Consider the following 25,492-nt stretch of genomic DNA (forward strand, 5'->3'; position numbering starts at 1 on the left):
GTGTTTCAGACATAATTTTATTTAGGTGAAGACGCTTGTACTGGATCAGAGCCAACTGAGACAAAAAGGAGTGCCTGGAAATAGAGGCCAAAGTCTGAGAAAGTAATTTCCCCCATTTGGGTATCTTTAAGAATCTTGGCTTAAGACTGGATTCTGTAACTTCTGAGTTGAGAAGGGAGATGCTGATAAAAGGTAGATCTTTGTAGATTTACAATTATAAATGGAATGCTTTTAAATTCAGAGAAATATCCCCAAAGGAGTTATGAACTCTACAGTTTAAAAATATCCCGTGGACCTCATAGGAGGTGGCAGTCAGAGAACTAAGAAGTTTAAGGGAAATCAAGTTTAAATAGCTGCCCAGATTCAAGCAGAGGGCCCAAACCCTGTTTGGGTTTCTACAAAAATATCACAGAGGGAGCTGTTTTGGGGGCCTAGTAATCAGTTTCTCTGAAAGAAAGAACCGCACTTTTTTTTTTTTTTTTGGTTGTGCAGCTTCCACAAAATTTGATAGTACAAATATAGCACATTTTAATCCACGCCAACAATAAGGTTCTCATACTAAAACAAAGTGGGTAAAATTTTCCATGGCTGTCCTGTCACTACCTTTTATGGGAAAAATTCTAAAAATATATCACAAGCCAGATTAGTATGGAGGGAGAGGGTGTGTAAATATAATACCAACATAAAATTACAACCGCAATGTGCTATAATCCAAATATGTTTCCTCTTCTACATGTTGGTTCTTGTGAAACCCAGAAAATATTGTGAATATACTGCATAAACTAACAAAATTGTTCTTTGATTTAGGGGGGAAAATTTTTTTTAAATATGTATTCTTATTTTTATCACACACATATATGTAATTTTAAAAATAAAATATTCCTATAATAAACACTGACTCAGTAATAACTGAATATTTTTAAGGTTTATTACATCATCAAAACTAAAAAAAAGGAAAAATCATCTCAATAGATGCAGAAACAGCATTCAATAAAATTCAACTCGTATTCATGATTAAAAACTCTCAGGTAACTAGAATAGAAGGTAACTTCCTCAATCTCATAAAGGGTACCTACAAAAACCCTACAGCTAATATTATAGTTATTGGCAGAAGGACCAAATGCTTTCCCCCTAAGATCAGGAACCCAAGCAAGGATGTCAATTCCCACTATTTTTACTCAACGTTGTAAAGGATGTCCGAGCCAGGGCAATCCTGGGGAAAAAGAAGCAGAGAGGTGGGCAGAGTATACAGCTTGGAAAGGAGGAATATAAAACTGTCTATTCAGACAGCAGATCGCCTATGTAGAAAATCCTACAAAACACCTACAAAAAAGCTGTAGAACTAATACATGAGTTTAGCAAGATGATCCCAGGATACAAGGTCAACATGAAAAAAAAAATCAATTGTATTTCTACATACTAGTAACTAACTATTAGACATTGAGATTTATAAAATTCTATTTACAATCACTTAACTATGAAGTATTTGTGAATAAAGTTAGCTAAATATGTACAAGACCTATTGTGAAAACTACAAAACACTGCTGAAAGTATTTAAATAAATATAATAGATAAAAGATATAAATAACTGGAGTCATAACACGTTCATGGATCACAAGACAATATTCAGATGTCAATTCTCCTAAAATGATTAACAAATTCAAAAGAATCCCAATCAAAATCCCAGAAATCTCAGCAGATTTTTTTTGTAGGAAAGCTGACACTAAAATTTATGTGGAAATGCAAATGACCTAGAACAGCCAGAACAACTTTGAAAAAGACCATGCAGGAATTAACTTACGATTTCAAAAACTACAGCAAAACTCCTAGGGATATATCCAGAGGGAACCTTAATTCAAAAAGACACATGCACCCCAATGTTCATAGCAGCACTATTTACAATAGCCAAGCCATGGAAACAACCTAAATGTCCATTGACAGATGACTAGATGAAGAAGTTGTGGCATATTTACACAATGGAATACTACTCAGCCATAAAAAATAAAATAATGCCATTTGCAGCAACATGGATGGACCTGGAGAATGTTATTCTAAGTGAAATAAGCCAGAAAGAGAAAGAAAAATACCATATGAAATCACTTACATGTGGAATCAAAAAAAAAAAAAAAAAAGACAAACGAACTTATTTACAAAACAGAAACAGACTCACAGACATAGAAAACAAATCTATGGTTACCAGGGGGAGAAGAGGGTGGGAAGGAATAATTCGGGAGTTTGAGATTTTCAGATATTAACTAATATATAAAATATAGATAAACAACAAGTTTATACTGTATGGCACAGTGAACTATATTCAATATCTTGTAGTAACTTATGGTGAAAGAATATGAAAATGAATTTATGTATGTTCCTATGTGACTGAAGTATTGTGCTATATACCAGAAATTGAGACAACATTGTAAACTGACAATACTTCAATAAAAAAATATATTAAAAAACTAAAGTAAGCAAGACAGTGTGTTATTGGAGTAAGGATAGACATTTAGGTCAACAGAACAGAAAAGAGTTTAGAAATAGACCCACACATACATAGCAAATTGATTTTTAACAAAGGAGCGAAGGTAATTCATCAATGAAAAGCTAGTCTTTTCACTAAACAGTGCTGGAACAATTGTTAAGTACATGCCAAAAAATTAACCCAGACCCTTAACCCTCACTATACATTAAAAATCAATTAAATGGTTCCAGAAGTAGAATCCCGAAGATCCATGATTATATTCTATAATACAGTGATTTTTCAATAATGCATCACTTTAATTGAAGCGGAGAAGGGACTATATACAAAATAATATTAATGTTATTCAATACCACTATAAATTCATAATGAACCATAGGCCTAAATGTTAAGAGCTAAAACTATAAAACTTCTCGAAGAAAATGCAGAAAAATAATCACTGCCATCTTAAGAGTAGACAAAAATTTCTTAAATAGCATATAAAGAGAAAAAAATTGGACTTCATCAAAATTTTAGGCTTCTGCTCATCAAAAGACACTGCTAAGAAACAAAAAGGCAAGCCACAGACTGGGTGAAATATTCGCAGAACGCATGTCTGATAGAAGAGCTGTAAGCAGAATAAGAACTCCTACAACTCAAATATAAAAAGACAACTCAGACATGGTTAAAAAATATAAACAGACACTTCACCAACAAGATACACAAATGGCAAAAAAAAAATCACACGAAATGATGTTCAATATCATTAGTCATTAAGGGAATGCAAATTAAAACCACCATGAGATACCACTACATATCCACAAGAACAATTAAACTTAAAAAGACTGACAATACTAAGTGCTGGTGAGGACGCAGAATAATTGGAATCCTCACACATTGCTTGTGGGACTGTAACTTTGGGAAACAGCTCTGCAATTTCTTATAAGGTTAAACACAGATGTACCATATAACCCAGCAACAGTTCCTCAACATTTGAATCTCAACATTTGAATTATGCTAAGTGGAAGAAGCTAGACACAAAAGGACTATTATATAATTTCATTTATATGAAATTCTAGAAAAGGCAAAATTATGATGACAGAAAGCAGATCAGTGGTTTTGCTAGGTGCCTAGGGTGGACAGATGGGACTGACGACAAAGGAGCACAAGGAAAGTTTTTGGGTTAATTGAAATGTTCTATATCATGAATGTGTGGTAGTTTTATGACTGCACACATTTATCAAAACACATCAAACTGAAAACTTAAAATTAGTGAATTTTATTTTATGTAAATTATACCTCAACAAGGTGATTTTTCAAGAGTTTAAAGATTTAAAAAATATTACTCAAGTTATATATGTATACACAACATGCACCAAATTGTGAAGCTACAATATTTTTCAATAGTGGTGTCTTGGAATTTGGTAAACTTGGTTTTGTAACTGCAGTGCAAAAATCTTTTCACATATGATACCAAGTTTGTAACAACATCTACCACTGATGCAAAAGAATGAAGCAGAGACAAGGTACAGGGTCAGCCCCTATGTTTAAGGAAGCTGAACTGCATTAATGCCACCATTCAGCAAAGACCCATAACACTGACAGGGAGAATTAGCTGTGCATTAGGCATCCCTCAGTCTACCATCTGGAATACTCCACATTTGAAGCTGAAGAAGAAATCTTATCTCCTGGCAACTGATACAAGCCCTAACAGTGGCAGATTAAGCACAACTGACAGTTTTAAAAGTCACAAGGAACACAAAAATAACTTCGCAGGTCACCTCATATTCCAAGATAAGTTTACATTCCACTTATGTGGAAAGATGAATCATCACAATACACAGCTGTGGGGTGCTGCCATCATATTGTAATAGAATGTGTAAGGGTTCACCGAAAATTCATGTCTTTTAAATATATTTCATGTATATTATTTGTTTATTGCTGTTTCTCTCCACTGGAATGATGACACTCCACAATGACAGCGATTTCTGTCTTTCCTGTTCACTGCTATACCCCTAGCACCTAGAACAATGCCTAGCATACAGTAATTGCTCAATAAACAATTGTTAAATGAATAAATTATGCCTACATATTCAGTAAATACTTGCACAAATTTATTATGTCTAGTAGATATCAGTCACAGCTAAATGACATAATAGCCTTCCCTTACATTTCATTTCTTGTACGGTTTCTTTGATCAGAAGATGATTATATTGTTTCTTCATTCATTTGCTTCTAAGTACCAATTCAAACATAAGGTTTCAATATACAAATAATAAATGCTGGAGAGGGTGTGGAGAAAAGGGAACCTCCTGCTCTGTTGGTAGGAGTGTAAATTGGTGCAGCCACTATAGAAAACAGTATGCAGGTTCCTTAAAAAGCTAAAAAGAGAGCTACCATATGATCCAGCAATTTCACTTCTGGGCATATACCTGGAAAAGACAGAAATTCTAATTCGAAAAGACACATGCACTCCAACACTCATAGCAGCACTATTTATAATTGCCAAGACATGGAAGCTACCTAAGTGTCCGTCAACAGAGAAATGGAAAAAGAAGTTGTGAGATATATAGATACAGATATATAGATATACACAAACATATATACATACACATATATACATACAATGGAATATTGCTCAGCCAGAAAAAAGAGTGAATTATTGCCATTCGCAGCAACATGGATGGACACAGAGATTATCATATTAAGTGAAGTCTGACAGAGAAAGATAAACACTAGTATTTATAACTTATATGTGGAATCTAAAAATAACACATAAATTTATTTACAAAACAGAAACAGACTCACATAGAAAAAAACTTATAACCGGTTACTAAAGGAGAAAAGGCAGGGGAAGGATAAATTAGGAGAATGGGATTAACAGATACACACCACTATATATAAAATAGATACGTAATAAGGATTTACTGTATAGCACTATATTCAATATCTTATAATAACCTGTAAGGGAAAATAATCTGAAAAAATATATAACTGAATCATCTTGCTGTATACCTGAAATTAATATAATATTGTAAATCAACTACACTTCAATTAAAAAAATTAACTTTCAAGCAATTGATTCTTTATATATTTCTTCATTTCAAAGTTTCCTACAATTTGTGTGTATTCAGAATAAAAAACATGCATTTTTATAAAATTAGAGTTTTATAGAGGGCCGTATCGATTGATAATAGCATGCTTCAAGTTTTATTTTAGCTATTCCTCAAATCTATTCCTCTCTGCATATGCTCTTTATCTGGAAAACCCTCCACCCATTTCTCTACAAATCTAGCCTATCTTCAACCCAATCTCCCCAATGAGAAATCCTTTATAATACTTGTTAATCTCTATCCTTTGATCCAATCCAACTCCCAACAAAACCCTAAACCCCTTTAGGGCAGGAAATATTCAGTATGTTTTTTATTTCCCACTGTTAACAGAACTTTCGAAAAATTCTTTATTTGTAGAATCTGATGAATTTTAGTGAGAACCTTCAACATAAAAAATTAATGTAAGACTACAAAGATGAGGAAATATAGCTACATACTAAACTATACGCATAAAACCTACCAGTAGCGTCTGTCCTTGGGAAATGAAGAAATGACCTGATATAACTATGGTGAGAACAAGGTGCCCAGATTCTTCACTGGAGTCAAAAACCTTGAAAAAGAGCGAGAGAAATGTGTATAAGACAATTCATTTCTGTAATACTAACAAACTTATGACTAAACTTTCTCTCATACAGATCTTCACACTCTGAATGTTCCCTTTCTCTCCATTTAACCTATAGTCATTCCCTTATACTTTCAAGTTTCTCCTCAAATAGGGGTTAACAGCCAAGCTTTTAAAATATGTAACTAAAACCAGTATTTTGAAACAAGAATACTAGATGAAAATCAAAGATTTGGGGCCTGAGCCAACCACTTTTCACTTATATTTTAATAAATCATTATCTTTGAGCCTCAATTTCCTTTCTGCACAATGGGGATGATGCCTTACAGGACTTCTGTCAGACTTCAGACTCACAGTTACTTAGCCATTTACTCCATTCGTAACGCCTCAAAATCTGGTGCTCTCCTTTGGATGAGCTTTAATTTGTAACGTCACTCTTAAAAATAGGGTGCCCAAAACTGACCATAATACTCTTGGTATGCTCCAGAACCTCCTTTTATTTGCAGTAATGAAGCCTACAATCACGTTAACCTTTAGAGGGAGCAGTCCCATTGAAGAGTGATCTTGTATCAATAAAATCTCCTGAACCTTCATCACCTATGTTGATAAATCATACTTTTACTTTCCTCATCTGAACCTAAATGTAAAACCTTGCATTTATCCCCATTATATTTTACCTTGTTAGATTTGGTCTATAGTTGTGGTGGGGAGTTGAGGCAATTAAATCAAAGTGTCAAGGAAGACATGACTCTTAAGAGTGGGATTTGGGTCTTAATAAGTGACAACACTGTAGATGTGTCTTTAATATCATTAATAAACATTGTAAAGGTAAACATCCATGTATAAATAATAAGATGAAATTACAGACTCATCTTAATGCTCAAGCTCAAAATAATTAACACATACCTAACTCAAGTATATTTTTATAAGGTTACTGCAGTCTATTGAGAAATAATGTTCTATCTTACAATTTCATATGTGAGGTTTGGAGTTTTAATGCTATATTTAAACTCCAGATTTCCTAATGAGTCTTCCCTAATTCACGTTAAATTCCAAACTTAAAAATCAAATAACATTTTGGATGTCAAGGAGGGCATGCTAAGCCCTGCACTGTTTCCTTCAGTGGTTGTTATCCAGCCTCTTTCCCAATAGTAGGATTTCAGTTATTTGTATGCCACTCTTCCCATCATAGTTTGAATAAATTGTCTTGTATGTTTCATAACCACTTAAAACCACAAGGATATCTAGGAGTCAAGCACACCTATCAAATCTAGAGTCTGTTAAATTCTTTGGGAGGCAACGTAATGGTCAATTTTTTTTTTTAGAAATATAACATATATTCCAAATAATACACAACACTTAAATGTACAATTCAATGACTGATGATAAAGCAAACATATAATCACCACTCAGCTGAAGAAACAGAAGCCTTCTAGAAGGCACCCCAGTGCTATCTCCCAATTACTACCTGCTCTCTCCTCCCTGTAAGATAACCTCCATCCTGACTTCAAACACTATAGTTTTAGCTATATGAATAGACTCATACAGAAAAGAATTCATGTCTGACTTCATCAATGGTGTTGCATGTACCTGAGTTCATTCATTTTCATTACTGTAGAATACCATCCTATGACTATACCACTATTTTTTCATTCTTCTGTTTGTTTTCATTACTGAAAAATAACATTCTATGATAATACTACCATTTATTTTTTCATTCTTCTGTTCAAGAATACTGTTTTCCAGTGTGAGTCTACTACAAATAATGTTGTTATGAACATTCTTACATATGTCCCTTGTTGGGTAGAAACACTCATTATGGAGATGCCAATTCTTTCCAAATTACTTTGTAATTTTTCTCCCCTGACCTCCACACTTTACATCTAATTGCTCACTCAACATCTCCACTTAACAGTCATCTCAAAATTAACAGCCCCAACTTGAAATCTGAACTTTCCCATTCATTCATTCAGTATTTACAAAGTGTCAGGCAAGTGGCATCTGTTGCCTGTCACCAGGAGTAGAAGTCCAAACACATCTGCCCACTGCATCTCAGTACCGGAGTTACTATAGAAAACAACGCTGTGAAGCACTAGAGGGAACAGCTCTTGACTCACACGGAGAAGAAACAAGGCAAGATCAGCATCAGTAGTGGCGGCCGGCTCCCCCACAGCCAGCAGGCCCCTCTTGGCAGCCATGAAGGGCAGCTGGCCTGCATTTATCCCTCATGGCTGCAGCACAAGGACCCCTTTTCTTCTCCCCAGGAGACAGATACAGCAATGGGGCTGGCCAGAAGTCATATGATGCTTGAGCAGAACAAGGGAGCACAGGCTGTGAGAACTCTCTCTTGCTAAATAAGCGTTCCAGGCCCAAGGCCCATTCTTACGTGGCCGAGGCCAAGACGGGGCTGCAAGACTACATGCACCAGACTACCTTTCCCAACGCAAAGCACCTGCTGTGTACCAGGCTGCTGCAGGTTTTGACTCCCACAGTTTTCCCATCTCAGAATATAATTCTATCATTCCATTTTGTTAGGCCCAAACTGTGGAATCGTTCTTGAGTCCTCTCCCTTCTGCATGCCCACAATCATCAGCAAATCCTTCATAACTGCCTTCAAAGTATTCAGAACCTAACCGCTTCTCACAGGTCTGGTCTGAGTCATGTCATCATAATCTCTAGTTGGTTTATTTTAATAACCTCCTATCTGGCTTTCCAGTTTCTGTTCTTGTTCCCCCTTTTCTACACAGTTTATTCTCAATACAGTAGCCAGAGTGATCCTTTTAAAACCTAAATCAGGTCATGTAATTTCTAGCTCAAAGTCCTACAACAGCTTTCCATCTCATCTAGAGAATTCATGCAAGATGTTAGCCCTCCATTACCTCTCTGCTCTCGTCGCCTCTTTGGGACTACATCAAACTAACAAATTTCTGCATATCAAAAGAAATGATCAACAAAATGAAAAGACAACCTACAGAAGGAGAGAAAATATTTGTAAACTACATATCTTACGTGGGGTTAATATCCAAAAAATATAAGGAATTCTTACAAATCAATAGCAAAAAAGCAAATAACCCAATTTTAAAATGGGCAAAGGACCTGAAAAGACATTTTTCTAAAGAAGATGTTCAAATGGCCAACAGGTACACTGCAACATTATTTACAAAAGCCAAGACATGGAAACAATCTAGGTGTCCATCAACAGAAGAATGATAAAGAAAACATGATGTATACACATACGTGATAGAATATTACTGAGTCATAAAAAAGCGAGAAAATCCTGCCAATTGGGGTAATGCAGATGAACATTGAGGGCATTACTCTAAGTAAAACAAGTCAGAGAAAGGCAAGTACTGGATCATATGTGCAATTTTGAAAAATGAATTCACAGAAACAGAACAGATTGGTGAAGAACACAGGTAGGGGTGGGTAAAATGGGTGGAGGTGGTCAAAAGGTACAAACTTCCAGACAAATGATAAATAAGTTCTGGGGATGTAATGTACAACATGAGACTATAGCTAACAATACTGTATTGTATATTTGAAAGTTGCTGACAGATTTCAAAAGTTCTCATCACAAGGGAAAATATTGTAACTATGTGAGGTGGTGGACGTTAACTAAACTTACTGTGGCAATCATTTTAAAATATATACATATACCAAATCATGTTGTACACCTTAAACTCATACAAAGTTACATGTCAATTATATCTCAATAAACTGGGGAAAGAAAGATTTACATCAACCTGACCTCTGGCTATTGTAGTATCTTGTCATCAACAAAGCAGCACACATTGAGATACAGAGCCTGCCTATCACAACTGGCTTCAAGCATAGGTTATACGCTGGTTAAGTGATCAGAGAGCCTCCTCCTGTTTTATATTCATGTATTTGTGCAAGACTTTACTGTAAGACTAATATTAAATTAATTAGAAAAAAAGGTTAAAAGAACTATAGTAAAGTATTTCAAATGAACTTATAAATTACATCTATATGAAAGGCTAAAATAAAATAGCATTATTCTTCAGATGTGACAAATTAAATTATGTACTTAAAGAGTTTTTCTCTGCTTTTAAGACTGCTCAGGAAGTGTCATAGCTCTACATATTGGCCCAAACTGCTGATTTATGCATTATAAAACGTGAAAAATGTGCAAAATTGCTAAGTAGGCTATTAGGTGCCTCCTCACTTACTCTTGGTAGTTAAAGAGCCTCATAAATTATTTCAACAAACTTGTAGGGTGTATTATGCTAATGAAAATGGTCCCGCTACATACCCATTACCACACTCTAAAATTCAGTATTTTGCTTTTCATGTTTCACAGAAATGCAAAGTGCTAACAGTAACCATAATAATAAACACAATTCCAAGAGCATAGCACCCAGATCAAAAAATAAAAATGTAATGATATATACCTGGGGGAATTTGTTTTTTCTTTAGAACCAAAGGGGAAAAAAAAATCATCTCATGCATCAAAGCATGAGATGTGATTCCCTTCTTTTACCACATATATCCCAAATAAGATTAATGATCATGAAATTATCTAGTTCTTCTAAACCTAGCTATTGGAGCTAACTTGATCACCTTGATTCGTAGTCATAAGCAGAATATATTTACTCAAAATACCTCCCATGCTACAGAGGAATAAGTTCTTTATGTCCTGATTACCAATCAACCAGGCCCCTCTGGTTATTATTTTTTCTATAAAACACAATCCTAACTAAAAAACCCTTGAATATTTCCCAAACTAATAACTCTTATAAAAACCACTGAACATACCAGAAAGTGGTGCCTCCCATTGGTACACCCCTCTGAGGACTCTGCAACTCAAGCCCTTGCCTTTGCTATCTTCACAGGTGCTATCTATTTACTCAAAACCAAGGCTCGTTTAAGCCCGTGACAGTTCCAATATCCAAACTGTATTTCTAAATCTGAGTTCAAGAAACACCTTAACTTACTTCTCAGATGCCATGTTGTCATTTTTTTAGGTGAAAAGCACCCGAAATTCCAAATAAGCAGGTATTTGAGCTTACTTGGCTAAATCTTCCAGTGGTGACGACTTAATCATCTCTAAACAGAGCCCTGAATAGTGTCTGGCACATAGTAGACAGGGAACAAATCCTAAACGTGAATGATTTTTAATTTTCTTGGGCCTCATTTTAGACTATAATTTCTTAGACTCCTTCAACCATTAAACTGAAAAAAAAATGTTTGCTGTATTTATTTAGATAAATTCTACCTTAAGTCAAGCCATAGCCTCTATGAAAACTATGTTACACAGTAAAATTAAGCTTTTGTTTACTGAAGGAAAACAGAGTTGGAAATATGTATTTATAATCTGGGGCTATGAAACAAGTAATGATTTTGTCCCAGAAAAACATGTTAGACTATCAGAAAGGTCTTCTCAAAAGCCAAGCAATCTACAAAGTACAATGTATGTGACATATAATTCAATTAAACATAACCCTAACTGTAAAAATCATCTCTGTATCAATCAGATATAAGCTAGAGTCTGCTGTAGAAATTAACAACCCCCAAGAGCAATGGTTTTATTTCTCGCTCACACGATCTATTCATCCTCTTTCTACCTGTTTTCATGTTCTACCTCACACTGCCTGTCATTCTCACTGTAAGACCTGTGCTGACAGGGTAGCCCACACTGTAGCAAAGGGAAAGAAAATGATTAATCATACTCTGGCTCTTTTCTTTTAAATTTTTTTGGGGGGGGAGGTAATTAGGTTTATTTATTTTTAATGGAGGTTCTGGAGACTGAACTCAGGACCTTGTGAATGTTAAGCACACACTCTACCACCGAGTCATACCACCACCACCTCCGCCCATACACTGGCCTTTAAAACTCCTGCCCATGACATAGGTCATTTCTGCTCACATTTCTTTGGCTAAAACCAGTCACATGACACACAACTAACTTCACAGCAAGGATATGCAACCTTAGTACTTTTGGTGAACAATGCTAATGACTACTACTTTATACAAGACATTATCTGGAGTCAGATAGATCTAGGGTCAAATCCTAGTTTTGCCACTTAGAAGTATAATTTCTTCATCTATAAAATAAAAATAGTAATGATTACCTTATAAGATCATCCAAAAGATTAAATGGGATAATGCAAGATCAGATACTTAGAAGAATGCCTGACCTTGACTCTTTAAAAAGCTTGGGGCGGCATTTCTCAAGCACTATTCCAGGTACCGACAGATAGTAACTATGCACTAAATAACTTTTTTAATTTGTTGCTATTGTTATTAGAAATGCCTTTTGAGTTCCAACCAGGGACCCCAGGAATTTCACTTAGCAGTCTCCAGATTCAGAAGAGACTTCTCCTTGTTCTCAAATCACCACTTTCCTTCTTATATGGTAATAGAAGCCCTGATTTTCATCTGGACACATGTCTCATGGAATTCAGGCTACATATGTCAGCTATCCATGCAGTTAAGATGACCACAGGTCCTAGTTCTGGCCACTGTGCTACAAGAGGAAGTAGCATGTGCAACTTACTGGAAACTTTTTTAAGTGTGCATCCTTTGTCTACTTCTTCATTCCTTCCTCTATCAGGCTGTCTGGAATATCAGTTCTACCTTGGACTCTGAGACCATGGCCATGCATGGCAGAGGCACAAACTAGGATCCTCATTTCCTGATGCTGTGGAGTGTCATACCAGCCCTGTACAATTCATTATGTGAATAATAATAAACGTTCATCTTATTTAATCCACTGTTATTTTGCATTTTCTGTTATTCAGAGCCAATCTTAATCCTAATTAATAAAAAACATAGCCTGTTAACTCTTTAAAAAGCAAGCTGCATGAAAGAATAATCTCTCTTGATGATACCCTACATCTTCCTAATAGAAGACACCACTGTAGGAAGCAGCCGAATACAGCAGAATGGAATTGAATCAAATGACCCACTGTGGACTTCCACTTCTGGCCAACACAATGTACCAGGGACTAAATTCGCCCTGGTGCCTGAAACAACTAAAAAATTGGACAATCAGAGGAAACAACAGTTTTCAAGACAATGGATATCAAGTAATAAAGGACATGATTCCTGAGAAATAATGGAAACAAAGGAGGTGAGCCTTACCTTTGCCCTAGATTACTTCTTGGAGAAAGTTTCCAGGCCAAAGTACAAGGAGAAGGAGCCCAGGCAGAATCTGATGAGGTGTCCTTGAGTGGAGGGGAGAGAACTGCAAGCCCAGGAAGGTCAGTGTGGCTAGAGTTTGGGGGCCAGAATACCACAGAGGAGAGTGTTGCTTGAAGAGAGGACCCCTGACACCTGCAGAGACCCCTTCTCAAATCTTCAAGTTCCTGTGTGCGAGCAAACAACTAGAGGCTGGGCAAAGAACCACCTGAAAGGGCTTAAAAGGGAACAATCCAGAGAGCTCACACAGGGCAGCGAATAGCACCTGCTCTCATCAGCCACTGTAAGAAACCTCCTAATTTACAGGGCACTGGGTAGAGTACGTATGCTGAAGAGTCTGGCCTCAGGAGTAGGAAAACTGATCCCTAGATTAAATGCTGCTCTGGTCCAATCTAACAAAACTCAAGAGCAAGACTTGAAAGGATCAAACTGTTTCCAAGTGACTTATCCCAGCAAAAAGCTCAAGAATATTTATAGGAACCCAAAAATATCCAGCACCCCACTGGCTAAAATTCACAACATCAGGCATCCAATCAAAAATTACCAGGCATGCAAAGATGAACTACTACTTTACTATTTTCAAAAACAATTTTCCTGGGGTTTTACTGGGTATCTTAAATTTTCCTCAAAAACAAAAACAAAAACAAAAACCCACCTACTGTAATTTTTATCATTTTGACCCTGTGTGTTAATCTCAAAATTCCTCATCTATATAACTGAATTGCTATTCCCCATATGAAATATTAACACCTCTAAGACAAACAACATAGTGGTTAAAAGCTTTAACCTTGGTGATTAAGTGGTTAAAGCTTTAGAGACATGAAAAACAGGGTCTGAATTCTCTCTCATCTCTGTGTTCCTGAGCAAGCCACTGAACCTCTCTTTTAGTTCTCTTATCTACAAAATGGTTGCTTCACAGGGCTGCTGTAACAAATATACCAAAGTAAATAATAAATAGTAGCTATCATGTCATAATTATCACATTATCATAAGAAAAGTTTAGAAAAGTTACCACACACTCAAACATTTACTGAGCACCTATCATATGCTAATAAGTATGTAGGCACAAGGAAAAGACCGAAAAAAGGACACTGTTAAGAGGACTCAAAGTATATCTTATGCTGAACATGCATTTAAAAGTTCATTTCAAGTACAAACTTCATATTCTATTTCTTAATTTCTAAGTAGGGCAATTATTTTAAGTTCCTTCCATAAAAATTAAAGGATTTTTTTCCCCTTTGAAAGGAAAAAAATAAGAAGTTGTCAGGTTCAACCAATTAGGGCATGTCTGAGAAATCCTTGGAATCTGCAAAGTGTGGTAAAACTTTAATTTAAAAGCAACCTGCAATTAACATCACCTTTCAAAATTATTCTCAAATTAGCAGACTAAATTGCATTCAGACATAAAATACATAAAACAGACCAATCTGTTATTATGATAATCCTTTCAGAAAGGCTGGGCTAACAGATGTAAGGAATTAAAATCAAATTCAAGATGTATTTCATTTGCTAATTCTACTTATGTGACAGATGGCTTAAATATTAACCCTATTAATAAAACGTTTGCATATTCATTGTGAATCTGATTGCCTTACCTCATAACTCCACAAATTCATTTTATTAATTTTACTATAAGGCTTCCCATTTCATTCAAGGTCTTCTAAACTCTTGTCTCGCAAAGGGTGGGCCTTGCACAAACAGCTCCAGCATTGCCTGGACGCCTGTCAGAACCACAGAACTCCACTGCCCACACCCAATCTACTAAGTCAGAATTTGCATTTAAAAAAAAAAAAAATCCCCAAGTGATTTCTGTGCACACTGAAGTCTGAGGAGCATAGCTCTCAACTGTTGATTTTTTCCACACTTTTTAAAAACAGTGTTACAAAGTTTATTTGCTTCCAAATTGTTGTTAATTTATCTCCAGATCTTAACTTTTCATAACAATAATTCAGTTCAAATAAATCAATATACATACACATTCTGTATTCTATATATAAGATGTCTCAGACTTGACCATACCTCTCAACTAAGACCTCAAGTCTTAGAAGTCTCATTGTACTATTCATTTTTTTCTCAACATTTTTGCCTTAGCATGTAGCCATTGAGAGGAACGTCTTCTCTGTAATTAAACTACCATATAGAACTGTACCAGGAAATCAGATTCTCCCCCATAATTTCAGGAAAAAGTGAAAAAACTGAATATAGATTCAACCAAGGTTGAACTTGAAAGTGCCCTAGAGAAAAAAAGACCAGAGTGACTCTATTCGCCACAATAATATATTTTTATGCTTTACCCAACATATTTCTACTGCAGGTACCACATATTTTTAAAATAAGAAATTCACAAGGGACTTAGGGCAGTTCTTTAGATGGCTCATCTTTTATTACTATTGCACAGTAGTCACAGTGCACATAAAATAGAACAAATCTTGTTTTCTCTTTCGTTTATCCCCCCCCCCCAAAATGACAGACCTAGGCTGAAACTGATCACAGCAGGTAGGGTGGTTCGGCACGGATTCAAAGGAAGGTACAAATGTTCAGTTTTCAAAAGCACTGCAAAAGCCAACCTCATCTCTTGTCGCTGTAGCAATGGCTGTATGCCAAACATTTGAGAATTGTTGAAAAGTACCCTTCCTTATAAGCAATTATGAAGAGCTTTGCAAAGAGAAGGGGAAAAAGTGTAATAACAACTCCTTAGCATGGTCAACGTCCCTGGCCTCTGGGTTACAAGACAGGAGTCTAATAGTTACTCAGCTGCACCTGAGGCAATGCACCCAACGAAGATGCCTTAGGAGAAAGGGTTTAAAGGGTGTTAAGAGAAGGTATCAAGGAACCTGTTGGGTGGTTTCAAAAACTATGTCAAGAATCTCCAATTATTTTTTTTTTTACAAGATTCTATTATACATCCCATTTTGCATTTGCAGCCTATATAATTTCTCAAGATACGGTGTTCCACAAGAGTACAACGAAGTATTTAACGCATTTGTTATGGTCTTAGCTCTAATATTCTAGAATTTGGTGAACAACTCATTATGCCCCAACTCTACCCACAGCCAAGTCTCCCGGAAGAACTGACCGCGCACACCGGTTCCACTTCCTCACCGCCCAGTCACTCTTCGGCCCACCCCACCCGGCTTCCACCCGCTTCACTCACTGAAACTTCTCTTGGCAAAGACTGTAACGACCTTCACGTTGCTCAATCCAACTGACACCCCTCATTCGTGCCTGCTCTTCGCTAGAGACCGGCTGCAGTCTTCCCATCCTCCCTGAGGGGTGAGCGCCCTGTGGCCCTTCCCACCTTCGGGCCTCACCTTCCATGTCGGGGAAGAGGCTGTCCCAGCTTCCAGGCCAGGCCCAGGCGGTTCTCCGGTGCCCGAGGGCATGAAGCGGCCATACCGCTGGAGAGGCCACTGAGTCGCGTCTCTTCCGAAGAGCCCGAGGCCCGCATGCTCTCTTCCCGCCTCTGCCATGTTGGGCGTCCAGGCTCGCGCAGCCGCGGCACCCGCCAATCAGGGCAGCTAACCAATCAGGAAGCGAGATGACGCAAGGCCCACCCTCCCCCACAGTGGGAGCCAATGGACAGGTCCCGAAGCGCGGGGCGAAGCGGGGCGAAGCGGGGCGAAGCGGGGCGAAGCGGGGCGAAGCGGGGCGAAGCGGGGCGAAGCGGGGCGAAGCGGGGCGAAGCGGGGCGAAGCGAAGCGGAGCCTCGGGTGATGGGCGTCGCTCTGGACGTCGAGCTCGCCCTCATCTTGGTAGACGAAGTGGTGACTCCCACCTGCACTGCGGCTCTGAGGCTTCTAAGTGGTAGTTGGCCTTGCTTCTGCCACGTTGGGGCCCTCACGTTCCCTCAGGCAGCCCAGGTCATCGTACAGCCACCCTCACTGAGACATTTCCGAAAACTGACCGACTCCCTGTGACTTCTACAGCCTGGGTCCGGGCCGGCTCTTGGAGGCCGCCTGGGCACTGTGTTTCCCTTCCTCATAGCAGCCTTTCAAATGACAACATCCCTGTCCACATCAAACCCACCACGACAAAGCCCCAGTTCCACACACCATTCAGGAAATGGGGTTGTCTCCATCTTCCTGTGGGTCCCGAGGCGTATTTCCTCCAGTCAAGTTCTCTTTAAAAGGGAGGAGCAAATGGGTGGGCTGACAATGAAAGGTGTGCCTCAATCAAACAGCAGGTGCAACTCAGTGACGGGTCTGGGTGGTTTATAATGGACAAAGCACTTCTGCGTGTTATTTCACCTGTCCTCCCAATGACCTTGCGGTGACTTAAGGAAGCAAAGTAGAGGTTATTACCCCCACTGAATAAATGGAGGCAAAATTAAGTTCTGAGAATAGAAACAATTTATACAAGGTTGAACAGCCAGAATAGAACTATAGATTCCACAATCTCTTCACGTGTCTGTCTGCCCAGCTGGCAAAGAATCTGGGTATCCATCCATCCGTTTCAAATCAGAAGCAATGTGCAGGAGGATGGAAGCTATGTTAACCAAACACATAAAATAAAGTTAAAATGCAAACAATTTTTAAAGCCATGCATGTCAAAGGGTATTAAATGTATAGACAATGGTTGGAGAGGTGGTAATATATTCGCTCAACCAAGCACCATTAAATACAGTAAGTAGCTATGTTAGTTACAATACCGGTAACAGAAATGGGTAAGGCATGCATTTGCTTTCTAGGACCTCAGAATCTAATAAAAAAGACAAGGAGAGGTACCCATGATACCTGACAGTTAATGCCAAGTGAAAGGTACAAACCATATGCTCTAGGGATTCAGATGAAGTAAAAATCTACAAACAGGAATGGCAGTGGCATTTCAGTCCCGACTTGAAGGATGAGAAAGTGTCCAAAGGGAAGATGCAAGAAACTACTATTCCATATGGAGGGCAGGTTGAGGAGCAGAGTTGCAGAGATGAGGATACTGACATAACCAGCCAGAATGCAAGGGTTTTTAAAGAAGATGAAGCCGCAAAGGAGAGTTAGGCAGAAGGGCACTGAACAGAAGTTAAGGAGAATGAATTTTACTTGGTAGGTGGTGAGGAGCATGGAAAATTGGCATAGGAGAGTGACACTATCATAATGGTGGTCCAGGCAGGCTGATCTCTCAGGGGCGTATAGACTACATTGCATTCAAGGCAAGAGGTATTTGTTATCTTTACATTCCAACAGAGCTTGAAGGAGTCAGATTTCAGAAACGGCTTCTGAAGGTCCTCAAATGACACAGCAGTACTGCATTTAATATAGTAGTAAATGGTTAGAAACTTGGTTTGAATCCCAGTTCCACCCCTTGCCAGCTGTGTAACCTTGGGATGTCACTTAACCTCTCTGTGAAATAGGGTTAGCAAATACCTACCTTACAGGGCTTTAGGGAGGACAAAATAAGATCGTATGTGGGAAAATACTTGATAAATTACACAGCGGTGCACGTGCTGGTGGTTTCTATTTGCAGAGTTAGAGTGACTTTCTGTGGGCTCCCTACAGGCAGGAGGATGGGAATGGGAGCCTGACATTCAGTCTCAGAGGCGCTCACCTTCCAGGTCCAGAGCTGCAGATGCTGTCAGACACCCTTCACAGGAGCAGATGGTGCTCACAGTTGGGACCCTGTCAGTGCCCAAGGACACCCAGAGCCCTGCTGGGCTCCCACCTGCAAGCTCCCTTCCTAGACAATGCACCTGTGCTCAAGCTCCTGGGGCCACCAGCGTCTGCCAAGAACAGATCATGTCTGCAAAGGGAGATATAAAGCCACAGCTCAGTGCAGAGAGGCTCCTAAAAACCTATGATATTAACAGAGGTGATTTGAGCATTCAGGAGGTCCCAGACACCTTACCGTGTGCTGGGGATGCAGTAGAGAACAAAACAGATGTGACGTCTGCCCTCCTGAAGCTTACGGTCTGGTGCTGGAGGGGGCGGGGTGGATGTGTGAATTACTCCGTGTTTTTTTAAATGCCGATTGTGTTTTCTTTTTTAAAGATAAATCTGTAATATACCTTAATAAGGTATAATTTTTTCTCCTAAGCTTTAATTTAATTAATTTATTTACCTTTTTAAATTGAAGTATAGACAGTTATAATGTGTCAGTTTCTGGTGTACCGCATATATAGACAGTTATAATGTGTAAGTTTCTGGTGTACCGCATAATGTCCCAGTCATGCGTATATATACATACATTCTTTTTTTTAATGACTCACAAACTTGCATGAGGCTTTATCACTCAAAAGCTTTTCTTCCACCCATTTCCTGTTCCTAATAAGGTATAATTTTATACAATAAAAAGCACGGATCTTATATGTTCAGCTAGGCAAGTTTTGACACCTATATACATTCATGTAACCACCATCCAAAACAAGATACAGAACATTTCCAAAAGCCCCAAGTTCCCTTCGAAGTGCCTCCTTCCAGTCAGTCTCCTACTCCCAAGGGCAACCATTGATCTGATTTTAATCACTGTGTCTTAGCTTTCCTGTTTCTGGACTTAATATATATGAAACCATACAGAATATACTCTTTTATATCTGCTTCTTTTATTCAGTGTGATTTTGTCTTTTAGCTTCATCCATGTTGTATGTATCAGTTGTTCATTCCTTTTAAGTGATGAATAGCATTCTGTTGTATGATTATATCACGGTTTGTTCCTCACTTGTTGATGGACATTTGAATTGTTTTCTGTTTGGCTTTTTAAGCTGTTATGAACATTTTTGTACCAGTCTCTTTTGTAGAGATGTGCTGTCATTTATATTCAATAAATACCTAGGAGTGGAATTGCTGGTTGAGAGAGAGAGAGAGAGAGAGATGTTTAACCCTGTAAAAAACTGCCAAAGAGTTCTTCATGATGGTTGTACCATTTTGTGCTCCCACCAGCAAAATATGAGAGTTCCTGTTGTCCTTGCTGACATCTGCATTGTCAAGTCCTTTCAGTTTTAGCAACTCGAGTGGCTATATCGTGGTGTCTCATTGTGGTTTTAATTTGCATTTCCCTGATAATGAATAATGTTGAGCCCCATTTCAAATGGTTTACTGGCCATTTGTGTATCTAATTCCATGAAGTGTCTGTTCAAATCTTTTGCCATGATTGAGTTGTAGGAGTTCTTTACATATTCTAGATACAAGTCTTTTGTCAAATATATATGTATTGAAAATAGTCTTCCCATTCTATGACTTGCCTTTTCATTTTCTTAACAATGTTTTTGAAAGAGCAGAAGTACTTAATTTTGAATAAAGTCCAGTTTATTAACTTTTCAGGTGGTTTTTATGTGTTTGTGTGTGTGTGTGTCCTGCCTGACAAATCTTTGCCTGCTCTAAGGTTGTACACATATTCTCCTATGTTTTCTTCTAGAAACTTTAATAGTTTTGTCTTTTACATCTAGGCATATGATCCTTCTTGTATTAAATTGTGTGAAGTAGGAATTAAGGTTCATTTTTTCCATATGGATATACAATTGATGTTGCACAGGAACAGCCCTCAACCAATGACTGATGGAAATTAGCACATAAACACCCCAATTTCCTGTAGCTTGGTGCAGCAACTGTGGAAAACAGTATGGAGATTCCTCAAAAGACTAGGAATAGACTTACCATATGACCCAGGAATCCCACTCCTGGGCATATATCCAGAAGGAACCCTACTTCAAAATGACACCTGCACCTGAATGTTCACAGCAGCACTGTCTACAATAGCCAAGACATGGAAACAACCTAAATGTCCATCAACAGATGACTGGATAAAGAAGATGTGGTATATTTATACAATGGAATACTATTCAGCCATAAAAACCGACAACATAATGCCATTTGCAGCAACATGGATGCTCCTGGAGAATGTCATTCTAAGTGAAGTAAGCCAGAAAGAGAAAGAAAAATACCATATGAGATCTCTCATATGTGGAATCTAAAAAACAAAAACAAAAACAAACAAACAAACAAACAAAAAACAAAGCGTAAATACAAAACAGAAATAGACTCATAGACATAGAATACAAACTTGTGGTTACCAAGGGGGTGGGGGGTGGCAAGGGATAGACTGGGATTTCAAAATGCAGAATAGATAAACAAGATTATACTGTATAGCACAGGGAAATATACACAAGATCTTATGGTAGCTCACAGAGAAAAAAAAGTGACAATGAATATATATATATATATATGTTCATGTATAACTGAAAAATTGGGCTCTACAATGAAATTTGACACAACATTTAAAATTATTATAAATCAATAAAAAATGTTAAAAAAAAATACCCCAATTCCCTCACCCCTCGAGTGGGACAACATCTGAGATTTGTGTAAAACCCCATTTTCCCACAGTTCACTCATGGGATCAGGTTGCAGTCACCCATGATGTAACTTGCTTGGTAATGATTCTTTTTTGGCTAATTTCCCTTCCCTGTCTCCATACCCTACCAGTGTTTCCTGGGATCACCTCTCAGAGTTACTACCACTGGTATTTTTGTCCCAGGGTCTGCTTCTGGGGGAACCCAAACAAAGACAGTGACAAGCAAGGCAGAGAGTTCCCTGCCTTCATATATTTAGCTATAAGGTAGTCCACATACAAGAAGATGGCACGAAAAGCACTGAGAGGAGAGAGACCCTCCAGTGCCGTGCTGACCAGCGGCAGCAGAACTGCAATTGTGATCAGGACTAATGAGTGACAGGTGGCTATGAGTTACTACATCCCCCTCTTAGGAGACTGTTACCAGTTTTTTTTAAACCTAGCCCTAAAGTATAAAAAAAATGGTCATTTATTTCACTGAGCATTTTTTGATCTCAAATCTATTTCACAGGTGGCACAGATGACAGAGAAATGCTGCTGCAAGAGTGGTCAGCATCATTGTTGGAGGCAGGCTGCAGGGCTAGTTGTGGAATCCTAGCATGTCTCTTTCAGAGCAGGCCAGGGACCCCATACATCCTCTCTCCCTAGGATGTTGAGTCAGTAAATGAAGTGATGGCTTCCGTCTCCTTGGTTCTCCTAGATGATAGAGAAATACGCACCCTTAGTCTGCCCGCCATGTCCCTCAGCAACAGCTCCAGGGACCACACAGGCTGACTGGAAACTGCAGGGCTCTGCTGGTGGCTGTGGGGTTTCCCAGAAAAGCCCTGTGTGCATCATTAAGCCAGGTGAGGTGTCTCCATGATGTCAGACCTGGGGATGCTGTGTAAGAAGGGGATGTTTCAATGGAACTCTACGCTCACTGCTAGAAAGCAGTTATTTTCAAGTTTCTCCTCCGTTTCTCTCATCTGCAAAAACTAACTGCTCCATTTCAGGTAACTGAAGGATTTCAGTGTGACTGGGCAAAGACAACCCCAACCTGCGCTGATCATGGGCACAACAGGAAAAGAGATTAACATGGACTTTTCCCATTTATTGAAAGCATACAGAATAATAATAAGCTAGTAAAAGTGTTTGCCTGCTGATAAATTTGGAGGCACTTTTTACGAAGCTGGATTAGAGTCAGAAGTAAGAATTTCAAGCAAACCCTAAAGAAAGACCATGAACTCACACCTTGAAGGGACGGGTTATATTTTACTTATGTCGGAATTCAGAGTTCCTGGTGCGTGGTAGGTCCTCAGTTATTTTTGACAAAAGGATTGTAAATTTAATATGGAAGAGTGAAAGGGATAATTGAAAAAATCATTTTGAGGGTACAAAGGACTGACATGGGGGAAATGGTTAACGACTCTTTCCTGTCTTTATCACCACACAAGTTGGAACAAGAAGAAACACCTTCAGCCATATCATAAAGAATTGGTACTAAAGCTAAAGAAGAAATTTTTGTATCTCAAAATCGTAACCTCAGAGCTGCCTGTTCAGGAAATTTACAACCCTGAAGCCTACAAGCATGCAGTCAAATACAGGCGCGTGGACAGGAAGGCCCCCTCGAAGTCTCTTCCAGTTTGATGCATCACTTACTCCATCGTTTGTTGCCTGACCCAGGAGAAGTCACTCAACTCACCTCCGCAGAGTGAGGCGGAGATATTTGCAATTTACGCCTCAGAGGACAGATGAGAGCATCGTAAAGAAAACGCTTTGTGCCGGAGGGTGACTCAGCACAAGCGTTTTTGAGCTTAGTTGTTGGGAGTATTTTGAATAATTGAGCCTGCAGCCATTGCAACTGCACCTCCAACAGACGGTGGGTTAGAACTGGCAGAAGCCAGGTCAAAGTTTTAGGGGGACCCCAGGGAATGGTCAGGGCTGCTTGCAGTTTTCTCACGCTAAAGGCTTCAGCCCTGAGTGTTTCCAAATGAAAATCCTTTCCGCAGGGGATCATTCTAACAATAAATTGAGAGACCCAGAGAGAGTGCATTTGAGGTGGGGGGTGGGGGGGAAGTTGGGGGTTGGGGGGATGTCACGTGAGTTCAACTAATTTGTTCATTCATTTATTCAGCAAGTATTTGCTGGGCTTACTCTTTGCCAGTCACTAAGCAAGGTAAGGGAGAAACAAATCTGAACAGGACACAGCTCTTCTCTTGAACACGATTGTAGTCTGGCAAAGGGACAGACACAAATACAAATAATTTGCAGTATAATTTGCAGAAGATTGGAAGATGCTCACCAAAGGCACAGACTAGGTATTGTGTTGGTGCAAAAAGGGAGCGATACATTCAAAGGGGAGCAGTAGGAAAGGTGTGCAGAAGGGTAGAGACTCTCTTTTGTCTAGTGGTAAAATTCACCTAAGAGAAAACCCATGATTTTAACTATTTTAAAGTGTACAACTCGATGGCATATAGTGCGTTTACAGTGTTGTGAAAACACGCCGCTGTCTAGTCCCAGAACATTTTCATCACCCGCAAAGGAAGCCCCACACCTATTATAGTCACACCCCCTTTCCTCTTCCCGTGCTCCTGGAAACCATCAGCCTGCTTTCTGTCTCTGTGGCCTTGTCTGTTCTAGATATTTCATATAAATGGAATCAGCTGATAGACGGCCTTTCACATTTGGTTTCTTTTACTTAGCGTAATGTTGTCAAGGTTCATCCATGTAATAGCATGTGTTGGTACCTCACTCTTTTTAATGGATAATGGATATTTGCATTGTCGCCACCTAGATGGAAACTCAAGAACAGTGGTTTATTTATTTCTGAATAAAAACGGCTTTGCTATCCTTGTAAAACAAAGCAATACAGATTTCCAGGCACCATAGTATATAGTTAAGTTCACTCCTCTGAAGCTTCTCCCATCTCCAGACACATAACAAGGACAAGTCAAATAGAAGAAGAGATAACCAAAAAGAAATGGCTGGGATCCAGGACGAGGCAAGCATCCCTAGGACTGGAAATCTACAACAGTGAGCAAGGATGAGGCCAGGGGCACGTGGGCTCTAGGTCTGGACCCAGACAGGGGTGGAAGGAGACTCACTGCAACAGAGAAATAGGGACCAAACAGCTCCACACCAGGCACAGAACAGAGTCAGGCTCCCTGCGTGAAGCCAAGAGTGGGAGTCTGTGTCCCTCCTTCGAAGGGGGCTTAGCAAGGCTGCTACTCTGCTACTTCGTGTAACTGTTTTTAGGCTGATAGGAACCTAAGGAGGCAGCTGGACAGACACAGCCTCACAAGCAGGACCTGAGCCAAGTCTTCTGCAGGCTCTGAGGCTGGAGAGCCCCAATGTTGTGGTGGAAGAAGGGTGCTGAAACATCCCTATGAGACTTGGTTCTGGACTGGGGCCTGGGGGGGTAAAGAACACACCTCTCCACTACAAGAAAGTAAAGTAAAGAGGAAAAAGCAGAGAGATTTCCACTTAAAATGATCTTAAAAATCAAAAATCTAAAAACACATGAGGAAATATAATTCTAGAAACACAACAAAAACAACAGGAATACAAATTCGCTTCTGAAAAGATTAATTGTATGAAATAGACAAAAATACAAAAATGCCTAAAAGTGACCAATACTGTCATGACCTACAACATGGATGACTATAACCTATGGATTATATGTTACAAACATAACAGTACGGATAATATATTGAACGAAAGAGGCTGGACACAGTCCATAACACATGCTTATAGTGACGTAATACGAGAAAAACAAACTAATATACAATGTTGGAAGTCAGGACAGAGGTTGTCCTTGGAAGAGGGCCCAAAGGGTTGCTAGAAATCTTTCACTTCTTGACTTGAGTGCCTTAAGTGCTTGTTACACGGATGCCTTCACTTTGTGAAAAGTCACTGTGTTCCATGTATAGTCAATCCTCTTTATCTTCA

The 25,492-nt window shown here is 38.8% G+C and overlaps 1 protein-coding gene across 1 annotated transcript in view; it reads right to left on the reverse strand.

Annotated features, from left to right (window-relative positions):
- The window catches only part of REC114 (REC114 meiotic recombination protein), a 56,805-nt gene extending 40,044 nt beyond the window's left edge, over window positions 1-16,761 (reverse strand). The window contains exons 1-2 of the mRNA XM_010977964.3: window positions 16,603-16,761; window positions 6,029-6,118 (exon numbers count right to left, since the gene is read on the reverse strand). Coding sequence (XP_010976266.2) covers window positions 6,029-6,118; window positions 16,603-16,761 — 249 coding nt within the window. The remainder of the gene's footprint in view (window positions 1-6,028; window positions 6,119-16,602) is intronic.
- Between the last annotated feature and the right edge of the window lie 8,731 nt (window positions 16,762-25,492).

This window comes from Camelus dromedarius, chromosome 29 (genome assembly GCF_036321535.1).
Source record: "Camelus dromedarius isolate mCamDro1 chromosome 29, mCamDro1.pat, whole genome shotgun sequence".
Classification (NCBI taxonomy): domain Eukaryota; kingdom Metazoa; phylum Chordata; class Mammalia; order Artiodactyla; family Camelidae; genus Camelus; species Camelus dromedarius.